The following is a 24,124-nucleotide window of genomic DNA, read 5'->3' as shown; positions in this document are numbered from 1 at the left end:
AGCCCATGTAACAAAAACGGAGAAACAGAATACAATAAAAACAAGAAAATGCTTAAAAATGTTTCCCTTTCTTCCTTCCTTCCTTCCTTCTATCCTTCCTTCCTTCTCTCTGTCTTTCCTTTAAAAAAAAAAAAAAAAAAAAAAAAAAAAATATATATAAATTTTGTACCAAATAAACATTTTTTGCTTTAGTGTCACACGTTAAAATTTTAAAATATTAATTATCATCTATTTTCAGCACCCTGCAGTAATGACATTGCTTTGTTCTTCCTCATGCAAAAACATTTTAAAATTTGTGCATTTAATCACTATTATTATATACTCTAGGCATTCCTAGATTATACCATCTCAATCTTTTTTTTTTTTTTTTTTTTTTTTTTTTAAGAGAGAGGGAGGAAAGGAAGGAAAGACAGAGAAGGAAGGAAGGGAGGAAGAAAGGGAAACATTTTTAAACATTTTCTTGTTTTATTATATTTTGTTTGTTTGTTTGTTTTTTTTTTACATGGGCTGGGGCCGGGAATCGAACCGGGGTCCTCCGGCACGGCAGGCAAGCACTCTTGCCCGCTGAGCCACCGCGGCCCGCCCCACCATCTCAATCTTTAACATCTATCTTTTTTTCTGATTTCACTTATGCCTCCAGCCCTCCTCCCTGTGTCGTTCTCCCATGCAGCTTCATTCAGTGTTTTAACGTAATTGTATTACAGTTAGGTAGTATTGTGCTGTCCATTTCTGAGTTCTTATATTCAGTCCTGTTGCACAATCTGTATCCCTTCAGCTCCACATACCCAGTATCTTACCATATTTCTATCTCCTGGTGGTCTCTGATACCAATGAAATATCCCAAGTTAAAAGCTAAATTATTTTAAGTGGAAGAATGATTTGTGTTTTCAAAGACTTTAATGAAAAGAAATAATGTCATAATAACATGGGGTATAGTAACATCAAGATAACAGTACACAAATATTTCAGGAGTAAATTCCTAGTTTATCCTCATTTCTATGTCTATTTCTCTTCAAGTCTAGAGAATATTATAATTGACTTGTGCTGTATATCAGGAGCCAGTAACTCTAAGTCAGTTTTTAGAGGGAGCTGATTGTTATCATTAGCCTGTATTATTTGACCATAATATTATTTAATGCTTCCTTATCTTATGGGATTGTTATATCGCACTCTTAGAATTTTCAGATCCCCTGAAATAACTTCCCTTTTTGTTAGAAACATGTTGACGTATGCTTCAGAAATTGCTTCTAGAATAGACATAACTAAATCGTGAGTTATTTAAGTCTTTGGCCATAGGTTAACAAGTGTTTATTTGTGTTTTCTTTTTAACTCTTTGTAATTTGAAAGAATTAGTTTTATTACATTTTAGAAAGAAATATTGTAGACTGCAGGTAATAAAATAATGGAATCAAGAAGTTGATAGAAATTACAAAAGATTTTCATTCAAGAAGAAGAATAATGCTTGTATTCTTCTAGATTCACTTCTCAAAATTTAACACGCAAAAGAATCACCTGGAGAAAACATAGATTCTCACGTTCACCCGAAATAGATTTAGAAGGTCTAAGGTGGGACATGAGAATTACATTTCTAACATGTTTCCAGGATGTGGAGATACTGATGCTGCTTGTCCATGGACACACTTTGAGGACCACTGCTAGGAACAGCACTATTAGAAAAAGAATACCAAGGGATATAGACCACAAAGTATTTCTTATATGTTTATTTTTTCTTTAATAACTTCTATAGAGATTTTTAGAAAGACATGTTAATAATGTACTGATACCTCCTAGGTAGTATGTCTAAATCCCAAAAGGTCCCAAATTTTGCTTACTAAAAATGAAAGTTTTTAATTCTCCTTAAAAATTATGACAAGGACTCAGTTCTCATTTAAATAGTAATTCTCCCCAGAGACAGTTGGTGCTAATTTTAGTCTTAATTTATTATCTTCAGATTTTCTGATTAAATGCAGTAATGGTCTTAGCTCTTTCCCTACTTGTGTCATCTGTCTTTGAAGACTGCAAGATTTGAATTGGAATTAACTAGGTTTAGTGGTTTTGAGGTTCAGATTCTCTTGGACATGTGGTATGATAAAAATGTTTTTCTGTGTAATTCATTTATTCAGTAAATATATATTAAGTGCCTACCACCTACCACATACTGTTCTGCTGGGTGCTTGGGATTCAGTAGTGAATAAAACATCAAACCATCTTCCCTTAGGAAACTTACATTACATTTGGGAGAGAGAGAGATAATGGTAAGTGCATTGGAAAAAAAAATTAAGGATGGCAAGGGAAATTTGGGGGTAGAGAAGAGATTGCTGTTTTAGATAGGATTAGGCAAGAAAGGCCAATCTGTCTGATAAGGTAACATTTGACAAAGACCTGAAATTAGTAAGGAAATAAACCACACAAATGTTTAAGTGAAGAACTTTATAGGTCAAAAGAACAGCTGTCCCAGATTAAAGAAAGCTCTTAATACGTTAGCCTAATAGAGGAATAGAACAAATTTCAGATTCTCTGACTGTGCTAGGTGTATCATATACAATTGTTCAACAGTCTGTGAAAGATTTGATTTCCAGTCACTTGATTATGTAAACTGAAAGCAAGTAGACTATTTCTTAGGGCCATGCTGGCTTTTCATAAGCAATTGGATTTTAAGAAATAATACCAGAACAGAAGTTGTATTTTACTGGGTTATCTTTTTAAGGTTATTTGTGGTTTTCTCTTACTAGGCTGCTGCAGAAAAGATGGTACGAGCCCTGATGGAAAGAAATTCAGAATTACAGGCCCTGCGTCAACATTTAGGAGGGAAAGACTTCATGATGTCCCAAGTGCTTATCTCTAACAAGCCAGTTGAAGTTATCTCTATCAGTCCCCATCTTGGAGAGCAGTCTGATCAAGTGAGAAGTATAGACATGTGTAGATAATTCATGTAGACTGTGTTTACATTTGAGGCATAAGTTTGATAATTTTAGTACCAAATTGTCTGAGAATATTCCAAAACCCTATCATTGTGATCATGTGTTCCTGAATCTTTCTAAATTCCCTCACTCTTTCAATATTTAGGGTTCAGTGCAAATACCCTCCAAAGATGATAGCACTTCATTGACTGCCAAAGGGGATGCCAGCAAACCCAGGTCCACTTTAGGTAAGTATCAAATTTCATTTTCTAAAGGAACCTTCTGTCTTTTCTTCCTACAAATATCTGTTAAAGGTTTGGCTAAGACTCTATTTCTCTTCCTACCTTAGTGGAACAGTAAATTTGGATTCCACTGAAAGGCCAAAGACATATCAATTCTAGGCAGCACTGCCCTTATTTTATGGTGGAGTGAGGTTTTTGCTCTGGGTTGATAATTTGGCCAGAAAGACTGCATTCGGATGGCATTTCAGATAGCATTGAAGGGATTCAGAAATGCAGGAGACAGTGCTTCCAGAACAGCACAGAGAACCAGGAGGCTGACATCATCTGGTATCTTTTAGGCAGACTGGGACTACTCAGTTATAATTTGAGATCATTTACAATAAAGGTTGGGAGAGGTATACAATGTCAATTAAGTTATTTGCCAAGCTCAGCCCTGTTGAAGGACTTGAGCTCCGTAAAGACAACCTAATTCTACTCATGGTAAGAGCAAAACTCAGATTTATAACCTGAATTTTCAAAGAGCAAAAGCTTGGAATCTAGGGTAGCTTAAAGAAAAATAATACAGTCAATTTGAGAAGTAGAGACTGACCATGATTAATGAGGTGGTGATTATATTGCTATGATAAAGTCAGGTGTTGCATTTGGAAAATTAACTTTAGATAATTTATTAATGTTAAGAATGCTGAAACTTTATACCTATGCTGTAGTGTTGGGTACTGTGGAATTCCATAAAGCAATATTGCAAATAGCCATTCTCCATTAGGAAAACTTGACATTAGTTGAACAGTAAAGAATGCTAGATTTGTTTAGTTTACTCCTAATTTACCTTTTTAAGAAACATTTTTTTCAGTTTTTTATTTTGGAAATTTTCAAATCTATAGAAAAGTGGCAAAAATAGTACACTGAATACCCATATTCACCAGTTGTTAACATTTTTCCACATTTCTGTTTTTTTTTCCCATGTGTACACATATGAAATACAATGTTTTTTCTGACCGTTTGAGAATTAAAGACATTATGACACTCCATTTCTGAATGCTTGGGTGTATGTTTCCTAAGAATGAGGGCATTCTTCCAGCAACTGCAGGGTAATTGTCGCTCAGGAAATTTAACCTTAATATGGTCTTAGCATCTAGTATATACTCCATATTTAGAGTCTCCCATTGTTTTAATAATGTTCTCCGAAGATGTTTTTATTTTTCCTTTAAGGATTATGCATTACATTATTTGTCATGGCTCTTTATACTCTTTAATCTAGAACAGTTTTCTGGCCTTTTCGGTCTCTTGTGACATTGATGTTTTTTGATGAATGCAGACCAGTTATTGTCCCTCAATTTGTATATGATTGTTTTGTCATGATTAGATTCAAGTTAAACATTTTGGAAAGAATACTGCATGAGTGATATGCCTTTCTTAGTACTTCATAGCAGAGCATGTGGTGTCAGTTTGTACCATCCTTACGGTATTAAGTTTGGCCATTTGGTTAATGTTGTACCTTCCAGCTCTCTCCATTGTGAAGGTTCAGTTTTTCCCTTGGTAATTAATAAGTTGTCTACTGGCTGAAACCTTAAGGTGTTGACAGTTCTGTTTCCCAACAGTCATTTGCCCAATATTTTAGCATCTTTATATGTTTGTATGTGTATGTATGTGTAGTGGTTTCATGATTTTATACTGATTACTCTAATTTCAGTTTGACAGCATGGGTTCTTCTTTCCCTTATTTTACATTTGTATCTTCCTTCTCTCAAATTGGTCCTATTTTATAGGTGAAGAAGCAAACACTAATTTTTTTTTTTTTTTAACATAGATGGAAGAATAGTTCCATTACTAAAAACTACCAAACTAAGAATCCTGGTTACCTACATCATCAGTATCTTTACATATTTGCTTAATACTGCAATACACAAAATAGTTTCAGAGTTGCTGCATGAATATCATTTGCAAAAATAAACCTAATAAGTAACATTTAAGATTTCTTTGTAATTCTTTTTATCATAGATTATGCCCTGAAGGTATATGGTTAGAGTACTCTGTTCAAAAGTTACTTGGACTATTTTTCTTAAATTATTTTATTATCTATTTGCATTATAGGTTCATTTTATTCTTTCAATATTCAGTTAGACTTTTTCCTCCCCTGATATTGTCAAGTTATACCTTAAAAAGTAAAGCATTAACATGGTTCAGAACTCAATTATATAAGAAGAGTATTCTCAAAAATCCTATCTACTTGCCTATTCCTTCTCTCCTGTTTCTACTCATCCCCTTGTAAGTAACCAGTTGTATTTCTGGGTTATCCTTCCAGTGTTCCTTTTCGTTAAAGTAAGGAAATCAGTCCTATGTGTCTATGTGGGGCATGTGTATGTGTGCTTATATTTCCCCTGCTTTCCTAATACAAAATGTACTACACTAGATTTATTCTTTTTCACCTAGCTTGTTTTATTTAACGATACATCCTGAAAATCACTCCGTATCAGTTCATAAATACCTTCCTCATTCTTTTTTATAGTGGTATGTAGTGTTCTATTGTGTGGTATACTATGGTTAGTTATCCTCTCATCGGCATGTAGATTAATTGAAATATTTTGCTATTACAAGTGATGCTGTAAAGAACAGCATCTGTATATATATATTGTATTGCTGGAGTGTGCCTTCAGAATAAAGTCCTCCGAGATTATGCTGGAGAGACCATTACATTAATTGCAATCAAAACTTCCACTGTGTGTTCATTTGTAGAAGACTTGGATACGGTTTCAGAACTGGAAAGAGAACTGAGTAATACCAAAGAGGAACTTGAACTCATGGCTAAAAAAGAAAGGGAAAGTAGGGTAAGTATTCTAGTCTAGTCTGATTTCTAAATTTCTATTTCTTTTCTTCCAAAATAGTTTTTATTTAAAAAAGGACAGTTCTCTAAGTATCTGGCTCAAATGCAAGGGATACCTTTTTTCTTTTTGGAGAAAAATGTAAGTTGCATTATATATACAGCAACTCACCAAAATGCTCTTGTTTTTATATATGGGGACTTTTAAAACTCTCTACGTGCTGAGACAATCAGACTTTTTCTCTCCATTGCCAGCTGGAATAAAATAATTGTAAAACACTTATGGAAAAAAAAGAAGTGCTATATAATTGCTGCTTATAATTATAAAAGATTCTTCAGATTTATTTTAGAAGCATAGAACAAGAGAAATCTGAGTATGATTAATAATAATTGTTATTAACTATTAGGCAGTTTACCATGTTAGGTACTTAAAATATATCAATTCTAATGCTTAGAAACTTTATACAAAGTGAATGGTTTTAGTCCTATTTTATAGGTGAAGAAGCTAGAACACTGATTTTTTTTAACATACGTGTGAGAAATAGTTACACTACTAAAACATGTCCAAACTAAGATTTAAACCCATGTTTTTTGTGACTCTAAACACTGCCAAAGAAGTCATGTCCTGCAACAGATAGTTTTTCCCATCATTTTGCTTTATTTCCAACAATAGAGTTTTCATCAATTTTCTTAGAAGAGGTTGTTAAGCCTTACAGAAAAATCCCTTCTTCCACCTTCCCTATATAGCCAGTTCTATGTCTAAGTGTAATATAGAATAAAGGTTGGGCCACAACAGAGTTACAATTTAAAATCAAAAGTTAGTATGACATCTATTTTAGATTGGTCAGTATCATTGATTCCTAAATTTAGTTAGCTAGTCTCTATAGCTTCTCAGTTTTGTTTTTTCTTCCATAATTAAGAACTATAATATAACACCTGTGTTCATATTTGTGAAGCAAATATCTTATTGTACTTCTTAATTTCTCTTCTTATCACCACATTTCTCCTCAATAGCAACTCATGTAACATGACTGTATTTGTCAGGGTTCTCCAGAGAAATATTTTGAGATTTATTATAGGATTTGGCTCATGTGATTGTGGGGATGGGCAAGTCCAAATAATGTAGGGCAGGCCACAAGTTTGGAATTCCAATGAAAGTTTCAGTGAATTCTCCAAAGCTGGCTGGCTGAAGTTACGATAGGAATTCTTCTTTTCTGACTGCTGAAATCATCAGTTTTCCCTTTAAGGCCTTCACTTGATTGGATGAGACTGCTCTCTTGCTGAAGGCAGTATCCTTAGTTGATTGTGGATGTAATCAGCTATAGGTGCAATCAGCTGACTAATGGTTTAAATCTGTGAGCAGTAACAATTAGGCCAGTGCTTGCTTGACCAAACGACTGGACACCATAACCTGGCCAGGCTGACTCATGAAATTACCCATCACAGTGACTCAGTTGGTTTTGAGGATATGAGAGAGTTTGACATTTTAAAAAGGCAAACTAAATACTCTCCCTCATAATTATTGGTTATACCTTAACAGTTATCTACTTATTCTTCTCAGTTTATTTCCTTAAACTTTTCCTGTTTTTTTCATATATACTCAGAGTAATGTTACTTTTTTGTTCCTGCCTATTTTTTTTGATCAAAAAATTGCAGTGATTATAAATGTATATTTTGAGTGAGTGCTATTTAGCTGTATTGTTTATCATTACGGTCCTCAATTGGCTATCCACTTATTAGTCCAATGCCATATATATTCATTAATGCAGCCCTTCTAATATTAGATATTTACCTAAATCATGTAGATTTTCCCATGTTTTTAAATATTCTTCTGTTGTCTTGAGGTGACAATGATGATAATTACCATTCATTGAATTCTTACATAACCGCAAAAAATAGGTATTATTCCCATTTTATAAGTGAGGAAACTGGGACTCAATTTAGATCCCTTGTCAATGCCATTATGCCAGGATTTAAACCCCATGTTTATCTGACTGCAGACCTTTACCATACTGCAATAATGTTTTCTTCTTCATGTTTTCATTTTTATTCAGTGGAGCAAATACCTAGATCTGTAATGATAGCATTATTTGGAAAGGGCCCAGTTGCAGGCATACCTTGTTTTATTGCAGTTTACTTTATTGTGCTTCACAGATACTGAGTTTTCATACTTGATCTTAGCCCAAACACTGAGAAGTGATAATTGCTGAGTTTTTTACAAATTGAAATTTTTAGGCAACTCTGTGTCAAGCAAGTCTGTGTATGCCATTTTTCCAACAACATATACTCACTTAAGGTCTCTGTGTCATTTTTTGGTAATTCTCACAATATTTCAAACTCTTAAATTATTATTATATTTCTTATGGTAACCTGTGATCTTTGATGTTACTATTGTAATTAATTTGTAGCCCCATGAATTGTACCCATACTAGATGGCGAACTCAGCTGATAAATGTGTGTGTGTTCTATTACTCCACCAACCAGCCATTCCCGTTTCTCTTCCTATCCTTGGGCCTCCCTATTCTCTGATACACAGCAATATTGAAATCAGGCCAATTAATAACCCTATATGGTCTTTAAGTGTTCAAGTGAAAGGAAGAGTTACTGTCTCTCACTTTAAATCAAAAGCTGGAAATGATTAAGCTTAGTGAGGAAAGTATGTCAACGCCTAAATAGGCTGAAAGCTAGGACTCTTGCACCAAAAAATTAGCCAAGCTGTGAATGCAAAGGAAAAGTTCTTAAAATTAAAAGTGCTACTCCAGTGAACATACCAATGATAAAAGTTTGTGGCCTGTGCATTGGTCAGGGTTCTTCAGGGAAACAGAACCAACAAATATAAATATAAATTTATATTTATATATTATTATTATTATTAGATTTATTATAGGACTTGGCTTATGTGACCCTGGAGAGGGACAAGTCCAAATTCCACAGGACAGGTCTCAAGATGTGAATTCTGATAAAGATTTCTGATGAGTTCTTCAGGACAAGCTGGATAGCTGAAGTAGAGATGGAAATTCTCCCTCTGACTCCTAAAATCATCACTTCTTTTAAAGCCTTCAATTGATTAGATGAAATGTCTCTCATTGTTGTAGTCAGGCTGCTTAGTTGATTTGCAGATAGATGCAGTCAACTTACTGGTGCTTTAAATCCGTAAAATATCCTACAATAACAACCAGGTGAGTGCTTGCTTGGCCAAACAACTGGACACCATAATCTAGCCAGGTTAACATGTGAATTTAACTGTAACAATCTGCATAGAAGATCAAACCAGCCACAGCATTCCCTTAAGTCAAAGCCTAATTCAGAGCAAGGTGCTAACTCTCTTCAGTTCTATGAAGACTATGAGAGATGAGGAAACTGCAGAAGAAAAGTTTGAAGCTAGTAGGGGTTGGTTCTTGAGATTTAGGGAAAGAAGCCATCGCCATAACAAAAAAGTACAAGGTGAAGTAGTAAGTGCTGATGTAGAAGCTGCAGCAAATTATCTGGAAGATATAGCTAAGATAAGTGATGAAGGTGACTACACTAAAAAACAGATATTTAATGTAGATGAAACAGCTTTCTGTTGGAAGAAGATGCCATGTAGGACTTTTCTACCTAGAGAGAAGTCAGTGCCTGGCTTCAACCTCTGTTATTAGGGCTGATGCAGCTGGTTACTTTAAGTTGGAACCAGTAGTCATTTACCATCAAAAATTCCTAGAACCCATAAAAATCATGTTAAATCTACTCTGCGTATTCTCTATAAATGATCAACAAAGCCTGTATAGACAGCACATCAGTTTATACATGATTTAGTAAAATATTTTAAGCCAATTTTTGAGAACTGCTGCTCAGAAAAAAAAAATGCCTTTCAAAATATTAGTGTTCATTGACAATGCACCTAGTTACCTAAGAGATCTTCTGATGTAAATGTACAATGAGATTAATGTTTTCGTGCCTGCTAACACAAGATCCGTTCTGCAGCTCATGGATCAAGGAGTAATTTTGAGTTTCAAGTCTTATTATTTAAGAAATACATTTTGTAAGGCCATAACTGCCATGGATATTTATTCCTTTGATGGCTCTTGACAAAGTTGAAAAGCTTCTGGAAAGGATTCACCATTCTAGATGCCATTAAAAACATTACTGATTCATGAGAAGAGGTCAGAATATCAACATTAACAGGAATTTGGAAGAAGTTGCCCTTATGGCTGACTTTGAGGGGTTCAAAGACTTCAGTAAAAGAAGTAACTGCAGATGTGGAAACAGCACAAAAATTAGAATTAGAAATGGAGTCTGAAGATGTGACTAAATTGCTACAATCTCATGATAAAATTCAAATGGATGAAGAGTTGCTTCTTATGAATGAGCAGAGAAAATGGCTTCCTGGTGAAGATACTATGAATATTGTTGAAGTGACAACAAAGAATTTAGAATATGACATAAACTTGTTTGTTAAAAGCAGTAGCAGGGTTTGAGACAATTGACTCCAATTTTGGAAGAAGTTCTCCTGTGGGTAAAATGCTATCAAATAGCGTCACACAGTAGAGAAATCTTTTGTGAAAGAAGAGTCAGTTGATGTGGTGAATTTCACCGATGCCTTATTTTAAGAAGTTGTCACAGTCTTGCTAAACCTTCAGCAGTCACCGACCAGATCAGTCAGCTGCCCTCACCATTGAGGCAGGTTGCTCCACCAGTAAAAAGATTACAACTTATTGAAGGGCCAGATGATGGTTAGAATTTTTTTGCAATAAAGTATTTTTGAATTAGGGTAAGTATTTTTGAATTAGGGTAAGTATTTTTTTCTTTTTTTTGTACATAATTCTATTGTACACTTAATAGACTACAGTATAGTATAAATATAACTTTATATGCACTGGGAAACCAAAAAATTTATGTGATTCACTTTACTGTGATATTTGCTCTATTGCTGTGATCTGGAATCAAGCCTGTAATATCTCCAAGACATGCTTGTAATAACATCCGTTTTTCTATACCCAAGATCTGAAGAAATTGAGAAGTAAAGCAGGGTCAGATAGTTTGGTACTCTATGAACGTTATTACTAATGAAGAGGACTTAATACACAGCTCAAGTGGGTCTGTCAGCCAAACCACAGAATTAGGTTGACTTACCTACCCAGTCACAGACAACAGTGGGCCATGACAGACCCCACCATACATGGTGAGGAGCCTGCCTTTGCAGAAGCAATAGAGAAAACAGGCTTCCTGTAACTAGCTCTTTTCCAAGAAGTGTGGGGCTGCGTTAAGCATACCTAATTTACTTTTACCTAATGTACCATTAAGATAAGTCCCTATACCTAACTGAGGTTGAGTGAGTGCAGAAGTGGAAAGAGGTCAAGAGTTAACGCTAATTGAGCTCCTTCAACATGGAAGGAAATGTTAGGAGAAACATTTCTTCCTAACATACTGTAGTAGCCCAGAACCATTAGATAACTCCATGTAGTCATAAGTCATCATGAGCCCACTCAGTGATACTGTAAACATTGATGGAAATAGAAGATAAAAACATGGGGAAGATATTTAACGCAGAGAAAATAGTAGGTGCAAGGGCTCTAAGTAAGAAATTCTGGTGTTTCTAGAGAGTTGTGAGTGAGAAGTACATTGGCAGGTATTGAAATTGGTAAAATAGTCAAGAATCAGATAACATGATTTATTAAGAGATTAATATATGCAAGCATTTAAAATAATACCAGGCACATAGTAAGCACCCAACAAATGTTAGTAGCTACTGTTATCATAATTAAAGGACTTGTCATAATCAAGTATTTGCTTGTCATTTCCTGTTGAGGAATGGAAGATACAATACTGAAAGTTTAGGGTATACAGTGCTAATATTTGAAAAGACTCCTTCATAAATAGTGGCATGTTCTTGCATCAAGACATGAAAAACTTGCAGCTGTGGATCCACAATGCCAGTATTCTTTCATTCATTAGGGATTATAAAATGAAGATATTCTAATTCTGTAATTTCTTCATCTATCTGCTGAAATATTTCTATAAAGAAATACTTCATCTATTCTTACATGTGTTAAAGATGAACAATTGTGGTTTTTTAAAGCATCGTAATAAACTCTTGAATTAATCACATTTGCTAAGTTATGAGTTAACTCAAATGGAGGAAATCATTAAAAACAACTATTAAAGCTTCCCATAAAGCACCCTTTGGCACCACACTGTATAGTTTATTGATTTGATCCAATAGAGCACTACTTATGTTTTAGTTTTCACTTTGATTTCTGGCTGATAGTAATATAATATGGAAAACATTTGCCCCAATGTTAAAATGTAAACGTGAGATATTGTTTACTCTTCCCACTGATGTCAGTATATTTTCTCTCTGTAGATGGAACTTTCTGCTTTACAGTCCATGGTAGCTGTGCGAGAGGAAGAGCTTCAGGTGCAGGCTGCGGACATGGAGTCCCTGACAAGGAACATACAGATTAAAGAAGACCTCATAAAGGTCTCTCAGAGCTTCTTACAGTTTATTGGAAATTGTTATAGTTCAGAATACCAATAGGGCAGCTTCAGTATTTAGATATATTTAGTCCCTTGGCCAGTGCTTATTTCCTTGATGCACTGTTAGTTTGAGTCCCTTGCTATCACCACATTCTCTTTGATTTACAGTTCTTGAGATTTTATAAGACAATGTCATTACCTTCATATAGCTTATCAGTATCCACCCGGAAGTATCACAGACTAGTTTGGAGTTGTTGCTCCCTTATTCTTCTGCTCCATACTGTTTTTATTACTATCCTTTTTTTTCTTCTTTACTATAAAAGTTGTAGGTTTACAGATCAATCATGCATAAAATACAGGATTTTTATATACCACCGTATTCTTGACACCTTGCTTTGGTATAGAACATTCTGTTACAAAGATGAAAGCACATTTTTATAATTGTACTATTAATTGTAGTCCGTGGTTTAACCTAGGGTTCACTGTTCGTCTAGTGTAATTCCATGGATTTTTTTTTATTTTTATTTTTATTCTGTTACATTCTGTTTATTCTGTTTTATTCTATATTCAGCCTAATATTTCCCCTTTTAACCACAAAGACATATTTCAGTGCTGTTAATTGCATTTATAATGTGCTACATCAACACCATCCATTACCAAAGCATTTCCATCATTCTAAATAGGAACCTGTGCATTTTAGGCCTTAACATCCCATTCCCTATCTCTACCCCTTCTCCTAATAAACTAGATACTTATTTTATTACTTCTAGGATCTACAGATGCAACTGGTTGATCCAGAAGACATACCAGCCATGGAACGGTTGACCCAAGAAGTCTTACTTCTTCGGGAAAAAGTTGCTTCAGTAGAATCACAGGGTCAAGAAACTTCAGGAAACCGAAGACAACAGGTAAATTGTTGGAATGCAGCACTTATTTTTATTCAGAAATAGACAACAGAAAGACTGTTGATCTCAACTACTTATGAAGTGGTCAGTTGATGATATTTCATAGAGAATCTGTGTGCCAAAATTTCCTATCTTGGTCAGTAGCAGCCATCGGTGCCCTTTTCTGAAATTTATAGTCCTGAAGGGAGCAGTAGTTCTTTTTTGGATCCACAGTGTCAGATGTTCTTCACTCTCATAAGTCACCTTTCTTTTCAACTTAAAAAAAGAAAGGAAAAATAGAAGGGGATAAGGATCCCTGTCTGCCTCAAGTTTCTCTGTGACTGTTACCCCATGTCTAATCTTTCTTCAGTGCCAAACTTTTCAAAAAGAATTGTCTGTGTGCATTGTCTGCATTATCATTTTTCTCTCTAACTACTCATCTCAATCTCACTCCAATCTGGCTTTTAGCTCCACCAATTCACTTAAATATATCTCTGCTGCTTATATATCATTGTAGCATGTCTCCCTGATAGCACTTACTACAGCCCAAGGTGACACATGTTTTTGATTGATGGATTCTTTTCCCACTAAATAGTAAACTTCTGATTGTATCCCCACTACCTAGAGCGTAGTCTGCTATATAGAAGGTGCCCAATAGTTATTTGTTGAATAAATGAAGAATACTAGTAAGTGCTACTATGTATGTCTTCCTCTCACCCTTCTTTCTTCTCTTCTTCCATTTCCCTTAATCTCTTTATTCTGCTTCTGCCTTCTCTTTGCTCCTCTGTTTGAATTCTGCATTGTAGAATTTTGATGATAAAGATAATGAGTGTGACATTGATTTGAAAACTGTAAAATACCATAGAAAACCTAAGTGATAAATAATGGACTTCTTAACTCATAGTAGCATGCTAATGTGTTCTTTTGGTCTATTCCTCAGGATTAATTGTGGCTCATGTCTCATTTTTTCCATTTGCCAATTGTTTTTCTTTCCTCAGTTGCTGCTGATGCTGGAAGGACTGATAGATGAACGAAGTCGGCTCAATGAGGCCTTACAAGCAGAGAGACAGCTCTATAGCAGTCTGGTGAAGTTCCATGCCCATCCAGAGAGGTAAAAGAGTGACTTCACTATTTTTCCTTTTATTCCTCATGAAACTAAGATACCTATAATACCAAGGCAGCGAGAAAAAGCAGAGACAGTACTGGAACTACCTGCTGGTCATTTGTTGTGTGGATCTCTCTGAACATTAGTGTCTGGCTCTCAAATCAGGAATAATGCCAATCTCACATTACTTTTGCAAAGATTGAACAAGAAGATATATCACGTGTCTAAAACAGTGCCTAGGATGGTAAGCACTCAATATATATTTCTTTCCTTTCTCTGCTCCATGACCTGTTAAACACTGTTCTATTATATGAGTAAGGCTGTAAAGGGCTCTGAGTGGTCCTGGGATGATATAACCATCCTGATGAATATGTTTTCTTTTACCTCTTGTTTTTTGGTCATGTATATATTATAGCTTTCTGGTTCATTTAATATTTTCCCCCCATTTTGCCTTCTCTCCAAACCCCTTTTTCTTTTTCCTAATTTTTATTCTTTTATTAGTCATTTTCTCCTGGTTTATTGCTGGGTTTAAATTTTTTGTCTTCTTACCTCATGAGAGTGAAGGCAGAATAAAGGTAAGATTGGATCACTTAATTTGTTACTTTTCAAAGAACCTCTGGATCTCTAGTTTCTATGAACCAGATTCCTTTTCAGAGCACTGTCAAATTTGTTCACAAATGAGAAAGTGATATCTTTAGTGGCAATCCTGTTTGGCTCAGTGTTTCTTCAGTTTGCATTCAGTTTTTCCTGGTTTTAGTTTATCAGAGAGAGAAGTTCTTAGTTAAGTAACAAAGTTTTTCTTATGTGGGCTATAAGGGTGTAAAATAAACCTTAGGAACTAAAATTGTGAGATTAGCACAGGATCTCTCATCAGAGGCAGCAAACTTTATAGAGAGGAGCAGACCTTGCTAAATTTACCAGCAGTGAACACAAGTGCCACAATAAATACTGTGTTCTTTTATTGTGACCTGGAGAACAATTGCTTTGGAAAGTCTTAAGGCTTAGAGTGGCATTGATGGCTTTTTGGAAGCATATATAGGCCCACTAAGTTGACTGCTAATCAATTTTCTTCCATGTGGCATGTTCAACCAGCTCTGAGAGAGATCGAACTCTGCAGGTGGAACTGGAAGGTGCCCAGGTGCTACGTGGTCGGCTAGAAGAAGTTCTTGGAAGATGCCTGGAGCGCTTTAATAGGCTGGAGACCCTGGCCGCCATTGGAGGTGGGCAACTGGAAAGTGTGCAAGTTCGTCACGAGCATGCCTTCTGAGCACTGGCGGGTCAGACTGCAGCCCAGGATGGAAAAGCTTGTTTGCACTAACCAGAGAGAGTCTTGTGTCTGACTTTGGCAGAGTTAACTGGTGACTTACTAATGATAGAACTGGTATAAGTAGTTCCAATTACCAAGTGAAACTCATTTTAGTCTATCTGTATCTCACTGTATAAATCTATCTCTGAATTGGGTGGTGGAGGCTGTAAAGTGTATTTTCATATTTTAAGTCATTCCATTTTAGTTTTCCCACCCATATGCATTCCTTTCCTTAGCCACTCCCTACTCCCTCTTCCCTTCTATGGGCCAATAAAGTTTATTCCTCCCCCAGTTTCATAATCCATTTCATATATTCCATATCATGTCACAAATGCATGTGTGTGTATTATTTTTGTCATTCAATCAACTCCAGCTCTTTGAGAGCAGTTTTTTTTAATCAAATAAAAGAAAAGTTACAAGAAGAGAGAGAGGTTGAGAGTCTATAGGAATGACTTTGCAAAAGTGTTAGAATCCTTATCAATTGCTCATCAAAACCAGAAGAGTAGTTTTGCAATAATAGATTCTTAAGAATTGGAAGGGCCAAGGTAAAGAGCAGAGGCAAAGGCAGTTAAGGTGTTTATAGTCAACTTTTACCTCTAGTATTGTTTGAGTTGATTATTGAATGCACAGGTGAATCAGATTAAGTGCAGTTTAGATTCCATTTTAGTTTTTCCTTATGACCATTAGGTTTCTTTAAACCAAGGCATGCTATTTATTCAGAACATGACTTCCAGAAAGCTCTCAAATCTTCCAGAGTCAAAATTTTTTATGTACAAAGATATTTTTCAAATATAATGTCCTCTTTAATTCAGTATTTCACCAAATAACTTGTCATAGCCTGAGGAGTACTGCTTATATACATCCATTTTGTAGTGGCGCTAGATGGAGTCCTGTATTTTTCATGATTTAGTCTCATACATTTCTCCATGTTAGAAAAGCGAATGACCTTCAGACTTTGAAGTGCTTGAGTATTTTAGAAAGAAATGTCACAGGCCTATGTTCATAGGTTTTAGTCATTGTCTCAATGCTTTCCTGTGGCAGCTCTAAACTGTAGGGAAGGGTATAACTGAAGATTGCATGTCTGGTGTTTTGAATGTTCAAGGGTATGAAAAGTAACCAAGGTTACTTTGGAGCTTTGTGGGTACAATACCATGAGGTTTCTTACTTCATTGGATACAGATTTCCTAGATTAGAAACTGAGATTTCAGTTATTTTAGAAATGATATTTAAAGAACAAGGATTGATGATTTCTAACACTGTAATTATGACTGAGTACCCTTTCTTAACTAGGTGAGGCCCAAAGATTTTTCTTTGTCCTTCCATTTTTTTATATGACCCTTTTATTTCTTTCAAATTGATATGCTGATTTAGTTTGCATTACATCCTAAATACCATCCAAATTTCTTACTTGTACCTGTAACACATTAGATATTAAGTCAAACTACAGTGGACAAGGAAGAAAATGTTCTACTTGGAAAAACACTCTAAAATCTTCATTAAGCTTTTTTTTTAATGGATATGCCATTCCAGTCTTACTGGCCTTTGGAGAAATGAGTCATTTAAAGGAGTTAAGACATGTAAGTAGAACCATCCATTTTACTTAGACTCCCAATCCTAAGAAAGCCTTTTCTCACAAGGGTTTCTGTAACTTTTCAAATATTAGGAGAAAGATAACAGCTGTAGAAATGTCAACACATTGAAGACTGGTCTGTTGTGTCATTACTACAGGCATTTAGAAAAGGTATTCCCTTAATTTTGGTAGACCAAAGAAGGTTTCTAAGTCTCCTGTTAAGAGTCAACCATGGGTGACTCTTGGGTGTATTGGCTCATAGTGATTGCAGTAATTTATGTTAATTTCCACTCCTGCTTCTGTCAACTTCCAACAAAAGGAAGATTATCCCTTGTTATCTTTAACTGTTGCCAAACTTTAGAAATGTAAATTGAATAAATAATAAACCCAATCTCCTATAGAAATAGTATCAAAAGAGATTAGAAGAAAAGTATGTGAATTCTGATCATGATTTGGACCCTGAAAAGGCAGATTTAAGCTGTGGTTGCTTGCCTTTGATGTCGGTCTTAGGAAACATTTTAGAAAATTAAATGAATTTAATTACAAAGGATAAGTTAAGAAGTTTGACCTTGATACCAAAGATCTGACTAAAATCTAGTACTAAATTTCCCATCTTAATTGCTGGAATAAGGCTTAGAAGCAGTGCTACCTTTAAAGGGGTGACTGGTCTAACAATTTTGTTGAGCAATTTGGCATCTGATCAGAGAACATGCTGATGAATTTTGTTGTGTTGTCTGCAGATAAGTGATGCTGTGATTGGACACATTCACATAATCATATTTATCATGATTCATTAAGACTCTGTTCTCTCTTCGGGGGCACAGACCCTTTCTCTCACTGGATTTATTCTACCTCTGCCAGTCATTTTGCAACATTACAATAATTTTAGATAACGTATTTTGTGCTTTATAGGATATTGTACCAGAATAAGACCTTGAAAGAAGGTGAGTGAATTAAATACTCACTCAGGCCATGCTTAATTGAAGCATAGAATTTAAACAGAAAAATCCATATTCATAGGTATGATCTGATTTTTCTCCTTTTTCCTTTTTTATGTAATAAATGTGTTAAGTAATGGTTGTTACCATTACCATAAGAGGTCAGGATAGATAAATTCAATAGAACTATGAAATTGAAAAAGACCTCCAAGAGGATTTACTTAATGAATGAAATGGAAATCTTTAGGATAAATATTTCCCCTAAACTCTTTTCCTATTGTAGGTTTAAACTTCATTATTGAAAGCCAATAATCCAATGATGTAGTATTTAAAGCCAGTAAATCAACATTTTTCTGATGTTCTCTTTTTAGCTGTTTAGCCAAGTTCTAACTTTTTGAGACAGCACAATTGAGCTATTTGAATATGCCACCTTTTACTTTAACAGAGTGTACTCTGCTACCCACACACCCACATACTCGTTTTTCTTTATTCAATTGTGGACAGTATTTTTATTATCTTTTACTTATTAGGGAAAGAAAATTTTCCCTGCTCATATTTTTATAATATTTTTCAATTACATTATACATAGTAAGAGATATATTAAGGTCAAGAAGATTTTTAGTATGCATAGGATATCAGAGCCTAGACAAGTTATTCCCTTGAAGTTTCTTTATTGTCTTCTACTTACAGTTTCTGTACAAGTGATTTCTATGGAAGATATACATAAAAAACCTGGTCCTTCTGTGTTTCCTCTTAATTTAATATCTGGACAATGCAAAGTTTGGTTCAGAGCTTCAAAACAGTGTAGGAAAATTGATCTTCATTCTCTGCTTCTGTCATTCTCTTCCATCAGGAGTCCTCAGATTATGGAAAGGAGGAGAGATCAGATTACACTGAAAATTGCTCCTTTCTTTGAGGGTTGACCTAATTTAAGTCAGTGTTTTAATGTTTTTGTTTTCCTTGAGCTAGTATTAGAAATCTATAGTTCCTGTTGTTAAAAGTCATTGGTATTTGGTTTTATGGTCTTTTTATATGAAAGAATTAGAGATTCTTCACATTTGACATCCCTGAAAAATTTAAGTTGCTCCTTCAACCAAGTCCTCAGGTCTGCAGCCAATCTCCTACATGGAAATGTGTCAAAATTCTTATGATGCTAGGAAGAAATATTAGTAAACCACATACATAATGGTAATGTCCCATTTTGGCTTGTGGAATTTATACTAGAGTTAAAGTGAATGAAATTAGCTTTATTTTTTTTTCAAGTACTAACATCTTATGAAATGCTAGCATATGCCTAGAGCATTTTCTGTCATTTCTTTTAGGGTTAAATCTCAGATTCGTTTTCTTTTCCCTCTGATAGGACTAATTGTGATATAACCATTTGCATTGTATAAACAGCAGCAAGGAATATGGTGCTCATATAAAGCAGCTCAATAATAAAAATCAGTAATGAATCAGTAGGACAATACATTGGAGAGATAGTAGGACAATACATTGGAGAGATTTCTGTAGTGTAATGGTTTCTGAGTCTTAACACAGTTTGGACTATTTAAGCACCCTCTCACCAGCCATTTGCAGCAATAACTTTGTTAAAACATTTTAATGTGGTTAGAAGTCAAGCATGTTGCTTTTAAGTAGTCTTTTGACAGAAGGTAAGTCTTTATTCTATATAATCGCATGTATTGGGATGAGTTTTCCAAATGAAAAATTAACATTATAATTTTTTTCCAACAAAGAATGGGAAATAGAAGGGAAACACAAAACTATAGGACTGACAATACTAATTTCACAACAGATTTCAAATAAGAATAAGCTGATAAAATGATTTAATGATTCATTTTACCTTTCCATTTTTGTTGTTTAAACAAACATGGAAGAGGGGTGTTAATACATGAATCAAATCAGCTTTATTCTCTTTAAGAACTCATAATTGTCTAGCAAATGCATGTAAGTTTGAGTATGCAGTCCTTTTTCAATTCTCAAAACCATTAAAGCAATGAGCCTCTTTTAGTTTATAAACTTTACATAAATGTGTATATACAGGTATGTTTTATAAATCATGAATTCCTATCTATTCCAATGAAATGTTATCAGTTTGTTAGGAAAAGCACTTTTACTTGACACTCAAGCTGTTGAGAGAAATTAAAATGATTCATAACTTATTTCGGATGAAGAAGGAAGTGATATGTTAAATGATCTAGAAACTTGGCATTAGATTATCTTCAGGACTATTCCCCCACCAAAATAAGCTGTATATTTTCTTCTGAAAGTTCATTTCTTCATGGCACTGTGCTTTGTTAAACTGTATTAAAACAATTGTGCTGAAATGGAGAATGTACTTTTTTTACATATAAGTAATAGAATTTCAGCTACTTTAGTTGATAAACAAAAAATTGTTTTACAGATCCAATAAAAGTATCAAAGGTCAACAATAACTATTTCGTTTCATTCTTATGAGAAAGATACAGAGAAAGCTCATGCCTTTTATTTTTCCCTAATAGGGTCTCTTGATCATTGTACTAATATTTCAAGTCAAAATAAGGCATTGTGGAATGAATAAATCCCTTTGTATTAATTTAACTAAAGGAAGGAAGAGGAAGGAACCTGAATTTTTGTTCTTCCAAGGAAGTGAGATGAAGAAGCAACATTATCTTTACCCAGAAATGCGAAATGGGCTACTTTACCTTGAAGACCCTTTCTTGATACGGAAGGGGCATAACAGAAAGCAGGTGGGAGATTTGAGGAGATTTGGTATGATGGTGGTTTCTCTGTAAATCTTCCTTAAAAAGCCTGCTTCTTGTATTTTTAGAGGAAAAGAGACCGTGAGCAGGAAGAACTCTGTGAGTGAGATTTATGGCATTATCTCTTGATTTGTCTCATATCTCCAGATTTGCCTGGGACAATTTATATCTGTCCTTGGTCAGCCTAAGAATAGATGACTGTGATTTTATTGAATTATTACTTTGGTGAAAGTGAAAATACTTTCCAGAATCATAGTGAGATTTTATACCCCAAAAAAGTTTTAGGCTGTGATTAGGTCTTTTTAAGTCACTGAAAACACCTGAATAATGTTTAAGCTGGAAGACCTCTAGGTTACTTAAGAGAGGTCACCATAGCTAGTTAAAGGATGCACCATTAAAGGGCTTGATGAATTATAGCAGTTTTCTTTTCTAGCTACTGCTGTTTCAAGATCAGAATCTGTTTAAAGACATTTATTTCTAGGCAAAAGCTTATGGAGGACTGTAGAAATCTTAAAGTTTTCTGATGGTTGAAGAGGACATGGCTACAGATGAAATTACAGTTTTGATAGGAGATTTTTTCCTTTGATTTTCTCTTATAGCATCATAATATTCAAGTTATATCAATAGTTTGGTCATGAAAGATGCAAGTGCACATTCTCTTGAGCACATGGCAGGCAGAGTGCCCGGGAGTGAGTGATATGGGCCCAAGAACACCTGGCACAAGAGCCTGGCACTGAGGGAAAACAATTGGATGCTTAGCACAGCAAACAGTCATGCTGTAAAATTTTAGATCTTTAAGTTCTTATTCAAAATTCATAAAATATACCCCTGTAGTAACTATATGAGGAAATGTTACTCCTTTTCTGTGATCCCATATAAATGGGCTTAAAGGGGAATCAAATCTGGTCTTCATCCCAACACAATTTGGGCTCATTACTGAAGAACTGAAATAAAATGTGATAAATATAATGAATGTCCTTCTAAGATTTATTCCTATGTGGTAGAATTTTATAGCAATTGTAACTTAATGGGTATCCTGTTTGTAAAGCACATATTCAAAAGAGGTGATCCTGTTTTCTGACAACTTTATTCAACTGTCCTGTGAAGCAGGGAGAAAAAGAGTAGTGTTTCAAGCCTCCTGATGAGGGAAGCAGGCCCTCATTGAGAAGTGAAGATGTGCAGATAGAATAAATCAAGATCATCTAGTTAATAAGATCAGGTATAAAATGACTAAAATGGCAACATTGGGTTCTGTGGGCTTCAACTTTTGCTTCAGTTCTCCACCCTTCAGTCCATGAACCACTTCAGTTTACCAACAACGGCAAATAACGAAACAAGGATAATATTAGATAATATTTACTGAGTGCACAATGTTGTGCTAAGCACTGTTCTAAGCTTCAAAAGCAACAAACTCTTTACATCAACAAACCCTTGTGTGAAGTGGGTGTTACTATTAACCCTAATTTATAAATGAGGATGCCAAGTTATAGAAAGGCTTTGATATGCTTAAAGTAGCATAGTAATTGACAGAAACAGAATTCAAATTCATGGAGTCTGGCTCCAGTATCCGTGTTCCTAATTATGCCATTCTTTATTTTTAAAGCTCTTAAAATATGAGCCTCAGTAGTAAGAAAAATATATTTCCATAACGTTTACATTTTGACTCCAGGATTTCATAGTATATTTTAGAGGCTTATTTTATTGCTGTGTATTTTGTGCAGTCAGATTATATGGTAATAAATAATTTTTTAAATGTAAATAAGGAACATTTTGGTATCACTTCAGTTTTGTGTGGCTCAAAGTCTAGTGATACACATGGACCATATCTTGTGAGCTATTGCTGAAACCCCAAATAAAACTTTAAAAATAAAATTGTCAGTTGAACATGTAAAAATCGTAGGATAAAAACCTGGAGAAGCTAGTTAACATTGAGTAAACAGATTCTTACTTTTTAAAGAATATAAAGCTGGTGGACCATTTTTATTTCAGATTTTGTCAAAAATAAACAGACCATCAGTATTAAATTGTAAGTTTCTTTACTTGAAATTAGAAATTTAAAGTAATCCAAATTAGTTATGGAGATAGTGTTTTGTTGCTTCATAAAAAGTTAGAAAAGTGAATCCTCCACAGAAGTCAACTTTTATAAGAAAATAGAAATGTTAACAAGAGAAAGGAGGATGACTGATGTAAACTTATATATAGAACCTTGTGTGAGATACAAAGGAACTTACTCATTTTATTCCCATGTTTCCTTTAACATTTTTCAGCTTTTTCCACCCTACAAACACACAAAAAATCTCCAACTTTCTAATTCAAATTGATAGAAAGATTGAGTGCCCTTAAATCTGCTGTAAATGAAATGCTGCGGACTGAGTTTTAAAAAATGAAAGAAAGAAAAGAAAAACCCTAGGTGGTAGGGTGTTGAGATGAGACGGGCATTCTTGCTTTATCTCTATCTAATTCCTGATGAAGTCACAACAGTGGTGTCCTGTCTCCGAGTGAGTTAGAGAGAACATTCTCTAGAAATTCAAACAGGGCATGAGAAAGGCAGACAAAGGTAAGTGGAGGACAGGAAGTACTAGAGAAAAGCCTTCAAGACGAGTGACACACACCCTTTCGAATCCTCACTTACCTTGTTCTGAAACCTAGGACAGCAAGTAACTTGGGATGTATCCCTGCACAGTACACAATCTCTCAGGAATGCCAAAAGGATGGGATCCTGGACATCAAAGAGTGAGCTTTCTACAACCACAGGTTCATTTTCTAGCCCTAAGCTCAGAAGGGAAGCGATATGAAAAGTACAGATTTTTAAAAAAATCTGTCACTGAGTTGGGCATTCTATTTTCCTTGCAGGAAAAGAATAAAAGTTTCTGATCTCTACTGTTGTACAGGGAAAGACTTTCAAAAGTAAGGATAATTGGACATGAATGTCCTCAGGTGTATTAGCATCCTGGATTCAGTGAGTTGCCCAAACAGCCAAAGCTTAGGCAGTTTGTTCATTTGCTTCCACACAACCACTAACCTGACCAAGATGGTTCTGGGGCTGGTTTGAAAGAGTAAGTATTGGAAATCCCTTCATACACTGTCTGCCTCACATCTTTAAGATTCTGTGTGTTAGAGGTGCCTCCATTTACTGGACAGCATCCTGCCTTAGTCCAAATTGAC

General features: G+C 34.9%; 1 protein-coding gene across 22 annotated transcripts in view; it reads left to right on the top strand.

Annotated features, from left to right (window-relative positions):
• The window catches only part of PDE4DIP (phosphodiesterase 4D interacting protein), a 212,731-nt gene that overhangs the window by 131,958 nt on the left and 56,649 nt on the right, over window positions 1-24,124 (top strand). For 21 of the 22 annotated variants that reach the window (XM_077119707.1, XM_077119716.1, XM_077119715.1 and 18 more), the window contains 7 exons: window positions 2,733-2,900; window positions 3,067-3,148; window positions 5,875-5,966; window positions 12,303-12,419; window positions 13,186-13,323; window positions 14,298-14,410; window positions 15,497-15,624. In XM_077119707.1, the coding sequence (XP_076975822.1) occupies window positions 2,733-2,900; window positions 3,067-3,148; window positions 5,875-5,966; window positions 12,303-12,419; window positions 13,186-13,323; window positions 14,298-14,410; window positions 15,497-15,624 (838 nt within the window). Of the gene's footprint in view, window positions 1-2,732; window positions 2,901-3,066; window positions 3,149-5,874; window positions 5,967-12,302; window positions 12,420-13,185; window positions 13,324-14,297; window positions 14,411-15,496; window positions 22,018-24,124 lie in introns of those variants that run through there. The other variant, XM_077119713.1, reaches the window with a different exon arrangement.

This window comes from Tamandua tetradactyla, chromosome 11 (assembly GCF_023851605.1).
Source record: "Tamandua tetradactyla isolate mTamTet1 chromosome 11, mTamTet1.pri, whole genome shotgun sequence".
Lineage (NCBI taxonomy): Eukaryota > Metazoa > Chordata > Mammalia > Pilosa > Myrmecophagidae > Tamandua > Tamandua tetradactyla.
This window is presented reverse-complemented; position numbering and strand designations above follow the sequence as displayed.